This window comes from Sprattus sprattus (assembly GCF_963457725.1).
Source record: "Sprattus sprattus genome assembly, chromosome: 21".
NCBI classification, from domain to species: Eukaryota; Metazoa; Chordata; class Actinopteri; order Clupeiformes; family Clupeidae; genus Sprattus; species Sprattus sprattus.
The window spans coordinates 660,921-668,528 of record NC_137919.1 but is presented as its reverse complement, the minus strand read 5'-3'; the positions used below and the strand labels follow the sequence as shown (position 1 = coordinate 668,528).

The 7,608-nt window shown below is 46.9% G+C and overlaps 1 protein-coding gene across 1 annotated transcript; it reads left to right on the top strand.

The window, feature by feature from the left end:
* Nucleotides 1-2,995: 2,995 nt before the first annotated feature.
* Nucleotides 2,996-5,679, top strand: LOC308382333 (CD48 antigen; the record flags this gene model as incomplete). Its single annotated transcript, XM_080860055.1, has 4 exons — nucleotides 2,996-3,011; nucleotides 3,385-3,690; nucleotides 5,149-5,421; nucleotides 5,552-5,679. 4 exons carry the CDS (start codon nucleotides 2,996-2,998, stop codon nucleotides 5,677-5,679), a joined length of 723 nt encoding a protein of 240 aa, XP_080716181.1.
* Between the last annotated feature and the right edge of the window lie 1,929 nt (nucleotides 5,680-7,608).

The following is a 7,608-nucleotide window of genomic DNA, read 5'->3' as shown; positions in this document are numbered from 1 at the left end:
AACTACTCTTACACCATCGCAGATCCAAACAGCAGCCACACGAATGCATGCTTTCTCATACAGGCACAGATAGAGGGAGAAAATTCTCATCAAATACACATTCAGAAAGTATCTAGACCCCTTCACTTTTTCACATGTTGTTACATTGTGACATTAAATAAATGTTCCCTCAGTAGTGTATACTCACATAATGACAAAGTGAAAACAGGATTCTTTGTTTTTTTGGTGGAAATTTAACAAAAGGAAAAGCTAAAATACATCACATTTAAATAAGTATTCAAAGTCTTTACTATGACACTTAAAATGCAGCTCAAGTGTCGATCAAACTGCCTACAGGCACACATCTGGGGAAGGCTACAAAAACGTCTGCTGCATTGAGACTGGACTGTGGCGAGGCACACATCTGGGGAAGGGTGAGGGAGGCACACATCTAGGGAAGGGTTAGGGAGGCACACATCTGGGGACGGGTTAGGGAGGCACACATCTAGGGAAGGGTTAGGGAGGCACACATCTAGGGAAGGGTTAGGAGGCACACATCTGGGGAAGGGTTAGGGAGGCACACGTCTGGGGAAGGGTTAGGGAGGCACACATCTGGGGAAGGGTTAGGGAGGCACACATCTAGGGAAGGGTTAGGGAGGCACACATCTGGGGAAGGGTTAGGGAGGCACACATCTGGGGAAGGGTTAGGGAGGCACACATCTGGGGAAGGGTTAGGGAGGCACACATCTGGGGAAGGGTTAGGAGGCACACATCTGGGGAAGGGTTAGGGAGGCACACATCTGGGGAAGGGTTAGGGAGGCACACATCTGGGGAAGGGTTAGGGAGGCACACATCTGGGGAAGGGTTAGGAGGCACACATCTGGGGAAGGGTTAGGGAGGCACACATCTGGGGAAGGGTGACAGTGACCTCCATAGTTCTGAAATGGAAGAAGTTCAGAGCAGCCAAGACTCTTCCTTGAGCTGGCAGTCCAGACAAACTGAGAAATCAGTGGGAGAAGGGCCTTGGCATGGTGGCATGGTGGCATGGTGGTGGTGGCATGGTGTGGTGCAGTTTTTCTGTGGCGAGGACTAGGCGACTGGTCAGGGTTGAAGGAAAGCTGAACTCGAGCAAAGGATATCAGAAGAACCTGGACCAGAGCGCTCCGGACCTCAGACTGGGTCGAGGGGTTCACCTCCCAACAGGACAATGACCCTACGCACACAGCCGAGACCACGCAGGGGTCGCTGAAGGACAACTCTCTAAATGCCCCTGAGTGCCCTCACCCTAACCCAATCAAATGTCTCCGGAGATAACTATAAATGGCCGTACAGTCCCCATCCCACCTGCCAGAGCTCGAGAGGATCCGCAACACTTTTGTCAGTGTGATATTTCATCTTTTTCTTTTTTTATTAATAATACAAAATATGAAAACAGTGAGGGTGAATACTTTCTGAATGCACTTTACAGTAGGCCTACAGCATCAAAACATGGTAACGAGTGGTGTGTGTGTGTGTGTGTGTGTGTGTGTGTGTGTGTGTGTGTGTGTGTGTGTGTGTGTGGGGTGAACATACAACCCTAACCCTTTACAGTAGGCCTACATCATCTAAACATGGTAACGAGAAGGGGGGGGACATACATGCGGAAGTGTGTTTTTGCTTCCTCTTTCTTGGCGGCCTCATTGTACCTCGCTCGGCGTCGTGGTCTAACGGAGTCAGACTGCAGAGTCTACGTGTATCGTGATGTTTGCAGCGTTACTCCTCCTGTTTGGTGCTCTTTATTGTCACTCAGGTAAGACGTTAATGTCTATTTAACATAATCTTAAATTTTCCATCATAGTATCAGCATCATACCTCTAGTATTGTATCAACTTGGCGCTCTGGGCTTGTCATGTGTTCTCTCAAGAGGAACAAGTCGAATGTCTACCGCTGGTGAAGAGTTATGCGTCTTATCCAAAGAGACCTCTGACTAAAGATGATCTTTTTTATGACCTATTCATTATAACAGCTAATGGCTCTATCACTGTCCTGTTTGAGTCTGTGTGCAAGTATACGGTCTATGGCACGTCTCATTTGAGCTAGGCTTAGAGTCATACCACACTGAGCACACCCAATCCCAGGAGCAGTGACGTGCCGTGCCTGGTTAGTACTTGGATGGGAGACCGCCTGGCAAGACCAGGTGCTGTAAACTGAAGCTGGGTGGACCAATCCCTCGCTCAGTGGATTTAAACATCGAGAGCAAGTGGATAGTAAATCCAGTGGAAACTTGCTCTCGATGGCCACTAGGGGGTGGGAGGGTGAATACCCATACATCTGAGCTGATGTCACTTGATGAGGGGAGTTATTTTAGGACTTTTGAAATTGCCCAGCAACACCAGAAGAAGTATCATAGGGGTCTTGTAGCGGCCCGTTCAATCTGGTTGGACTGTCTGAATTCCTTGTGTTACTTTAAAATTACTTCACTGGGAATATTGAGACGTTTGTCTTACTTTATTTATTTTTTTAATTTAACAACCAAAGAAAATCCCACACTATTTATCTACTGAATTAGGAGCAAAGCTATGTACATGAGGATGCTTCGACTCACCAGGTTTCTAATGTGACTAGGAGGTAAAGAACAAAAAAACAAAAAAACTAAGTTTTGTGATCGTAGAGGATGAGTCATTTAGCACGAGAGTAGGAGGAAGCACTTCACTTTCTGCCTCTGAAACCTCCTGTGGTCACGGCGTTCTGAACAGGCTGATTGCCTTCCTAGTGATCTGCAAGGCTGTCGTAAAATTTGGAAGCCAAGATGTGTAGGACATCTCATATTGTACACAAACTCATTTGGCAGTAACAAGCTCCCTGTCCATGGTAGGGTGAGGCTGCACATATTTGCCTGCAGTGTTTTTGGCATGTTGCATTGGCTTACAACTTAAATACCATAACTTGCTCAGGCCAATTTTTCAGTTTACCTAAAGAAATGTATCTGACCATCAATAGGTCTTTACATGGAAAGCGTATCATTGCATATTCCACAATGTCTTCCAGAGGGGGTGAGAGTATGAAGTAGGGTCCGGGATTGGTATTTTGACAGAAATGGTAAAAAAAGAGTAACACTTTATATAGGTAGTCTACCTACAGAGACTTTAGAGATGCTTTGTTGAAATTCAAGTTCAGTCGTACTAATTGTTTACTGAACATTACCTTAATCAAATCTGACCCCTGACCCTATCCACAACCATTCATTTCAGTTAAGAGTTTCAACTGACAGTTTGAAATCTGAGCATCTGTATATAGTCTGCAGGCAGGGGCGCAGATAGCACTGGGGACGGGGGGGGCATGTCCCCCCCAGATTCATAGTGACCCCGATCCGTCGCCCCCATATATATATTTATATGTATGTATGTTTATCTGCTGTACATACAGAGCCGGTGCAGATCACTGCATACGAGGGGGACACGGTCACGCTACGGGCTACAGGAAACACCACGTGGAATTTCAGCAGAATCCGGTGGTCCATATTCGACAACAAGACTTTCATCGCTACTTTAAACAGGAGAGACCTGAGAACCGACCTGTTCTGGAGTTACACGGGGCGACTTACTCTTGACAACGCCACTGGTGACCTGCAGATCAACAACGTGGTTAAAAGAGATGAAAAATTATATTCAGTGCTTTTGATGGATGTCAGCGGCACGCAGCAAAACCATGACGTTCAGCTCACAGTGAGAGGTGAGAGGTGAGGGGTGAGGGGTGAAGGGTGAGGTGTGAGAGGTGAGGGGTGAGGGGTGAGAGGGGAGGGGTGAGGGGTGAGGGGTGAGAGGTGAGGGGTGAGGGGTGAGAGGTGAGGGGTGAGGGGTGAGGTGTGAGAGGTGAGGGGTGAGGGGTGAGAGGGGAGGGGTGAGGGGTGAGGGGTGAGAGGTGAGGGGTGAGGGGTGAGAGGTGAGGGGTGAGGGGTGAGAGGGGAGGGGTCAGGGGTGAGAGGGGAGGGGTGAGAGGTCAGGGGTGAGAGGGGAGGGGTGAGGGGTGAGGGGTGAAGGGTGAGGTGTGAGAGGTGAGGGGTGAGAGGTGAGGGGTGAGAGGGGAGGGGTGAGGGGTGAGGGGTGAGGGGTGAGAGGTGAGGGGTGAGAGGGGAGGGGTGAGAGGGGAGGGGTGAGAGGTGGGGGTGAGAGGTGAGGGGTGAGAGGGGAGGGGTGAGGGGTGAGGGGTGAGGGGTGAGGGGTGAGAGGTGAGAGGTGAGGGGTGAGGGGTGAGAGGGGAGGGGTGAGGGGTGAGGGGAGGGGTGAGAGGTGAGAGGTGAGGGGTGAGGGGTGAGGGGTGAGAGGGGAGGGGTGAGAGGTCAGGGGTGAGAGGGGAGGGGTGAGAGGTCAGGGGTGAGAGGGGAGGGGTGAGAGGGGAGGGGTGAGAGGGGAGAGGTGAGGGGTGAGAGGTGAGGGGTGAGGGGTGAGGGGTGAGGGGTGAGACGTGAGAGGTGAGGGGTGAGGGGTGAGAGGGGAGGGGTGAGGTGTGAGAGGTGAGGGGTGAGAGGGGAGGGGTGAGAGGGGAGGGGTGAGAGGGGAGGGGTGAGGGGTGAGAGGGGAGGGGTGAGGGGTGAGGGGTGAGAGATGAGAGGTGAGAGGTGAGGGGTGAGGGGTGAGGGGTGAGGGGTGAGGGGTGAGAGGGGAGGGGTGAGAGGTCAGGAAAGCCAATGCAGGCCTATCTGCTGTGGCCTATCAACATGATACAGTGTAAGCAGAGAGCACATGGCGATTTGTGTCCTACAGTCGCAAACAAAAGGTTTTAAGAGTGTTCACGGTGACGTGTAAGAATGTTCCCTTGTGGGTTTCTGTGTGTACGCACGGCTCAGCTACTTGTACTGCCAGTGTTCTATTTGATCTCCCACACTGCTGTCACAGAGGGGAACACGAAGGGAACAGAAATTACTTTTTTTTTTACATTTCCTGACGTGCATGTGTAGCCTATCAAATGGGCCTAGAAATGTCGGACGTCAGTTCAGGGGGATTTTAAACCGTAGGTGGCCTTCTGAGCTATTTTCCACTCAGAAAAAGTTGTGTGGAGGTTGTGTGGTGGTTTTTGTCTATGAACTAAATGTCTAAAATGGTTCAACCTTAAACCAAATACCCTAGGATGGCCAAATGAACTGCATGCAATTTAAACATGATGGATGGTGTCTCCTCTTTTTCCATCCAGCACAGTTGCCAGAGCCAACTCTAACCAACAAAGGACTCGAGTCCGGAAATGGTCATTGCGAGGTAAAGCTGCTCTGCACGTCGCGTCAGGCGAGACTTAACTTCACATGGGCTTACCTGGGGAACTCTTCCGTGCTCTTTAAATCCTATCCCCTGGACAGTAACAGCTCCGTCCTGTGGGCATACCTACCAGCAGGCAGGACCGCAAACTTCAGCTGCACGGTCAGCGACGACCTTCGACACACGAGCAACAGCTTACAGGTGCCATGCAGATGTAGGTATCTGCGTCGGTTTGAGTTCTCTATATGAAATCATTTTCATGTGTTTTGTTATATTTCACAACAAAGTTCAAAGTTCTATCAAAAGGAAGCTGACCTGATGAACTTTTCTTTTTGTCTTCTCAGATAAGCGTAACCATGGCATCATCGTGTTCATCTTTGGAATGTTCACAACTCCCTCTGTTCTTATGGCTTTGAAGTGGAGGACGGGCTCCCAACCGATAGCTGCTACAGTAACATCGATCTACTGCTAAGACGCATAAGTATTGACAGAAGTGTAAGACGAACAAGACAGAAATGCTTTTACTTATTTCCCCCAAAAAAGAAGCTTTTTATTGAAACATCAAGCACAAATACATTATTGATCTCCAACTGTGTTGTGATTCTGAAGACATGATAAATAAGTCAAATATAAGTTCCCAAATATATGTTCAAAATATAACTTTTCAGTTTGTGATATTCAAACAAATGTATTTGGTGGAGTGTACAGTTTGGTACAGTGTGTAGTTGTGGCATCTTTTAGTAGAAATTGAATGTAGTGTTCATAATTATGTTTTAATTGGTCTTTAGTTACCTGTACCTATGACTCGTTATGTTTAAGGAGGGCTCCAAATGTCTTTTTATTGCATCTGTGAGAAGGTGAATTTCCTCCCTTCTCACCAGGGCAAATACATTATATACTGTATATATTATATAAAATGCACTGTTCTTCCACACTTCACCACTCAATACTGTCACCACATCCCAAACAACGTGGGGCGACCGCCCGGCCCCTCACAGCATCATTATGGCATTTGATTGCGACTGTTGTAGTTGCACATTGTTGTAAAGGGAAAGGTATTCAGCTAGATTAGACTATTAGGTACTTCAAAGGACACATGTATATTATATGTATTAGTTTAAAGCCCCATTATGCAGCAATTATACTTCAGGATTAGGGTTAGGATAAGCAGTTTAACCTTAAAATAACAGCTTGAAAAAAATTGGGGCACTACAATGACTTTTAATATGGAGAATCGCCACCGTGCCATGGTGATAGCAGGGTCCATAGGCATATAACTGCGTTCTGTAGTTTTGCCTGCCGCAGCCAGCCGCTCTGACTTGTTTACTTTCTGCCGATCTAGTAAGTAGCTTATTTGCCGTCTTGCTTGGTCTTGTGTTGCACTTGCTTGATGTTTGACTGTGTAAGGACAGTCGTTGAGTTACTAGTTTGTCATAATGTCAGTAAGCACATTTCAAGAGATTTCGTTAGTTTTAGCTGCTAGCATACCTTTAGCGAATAGCTATTGATCCATTGTGCTGCTTTAAAACAAACACACATACTTCAAAGGTCAGTGTATATCATTTGTCCAGTCAAGTCAAATTTATTTATAAAGCACATTTAAAAACAGCTCACGTTGACCAAAGTGCTGTACACTTAAATCACAATAAAATATCAAAACAAATAGAAAACAGAAACAAAACAAAGAGATCACCAAAAAAAAATCAAATAGAAAAACAGAAGCAAAACACTCAACTAAGCAGAAGAAAGCAGAAAGCAAATATACAAATGATCAACTCAAATCAGGAGGATCCAAATGCTACAGAATAAAAGTAGGCTGTGTATCCAGTCTAGGGGCTGCAACAGCAAAAGCCTAGTCACCTCTGGATTTAAGCTTTGTATGAGTTCACAAAAAATCTAAACATGCTAGCAATACAATAGACAATGGACTGCCCCCGCTCCCATAAAGAAGAACATCAACATACAATCAGTCTGTCCCTCTTTTTTATTGCTAATATATACATGCATGTCATTTAATTCTACATAAAAAAAAATCAAAAACAACAGATTCAGTTGAAAGCTTATTCATGAAATGCTTATTGAACAGACAGAGTAGAGATGCATGTGACCAACGTTTCATCCAGTTACAACACCTCTTGATATGGAGAAGACAGAGTGGTTGGTGTGTGTGTGTGTGTGTGTGTGTGTGTGTGTGTGTGTGGTGTTTCATCCAGTTACAACACCTCTTGATATGGAGAGGACAGAGTGGTGTGTGTGTGTGTGTGTGTGTGTGTGTGTGTGTGTGTGTGTGTGTGTGTGTGTGTGTGTGTGTGGTGTTTCATCCAGTTACAACACCTCTTGATATGGAGAAGACAGCGTGGTGCAAACGTCTCCCTTTCCTCCTGTCCGTGTGAAGTTTATC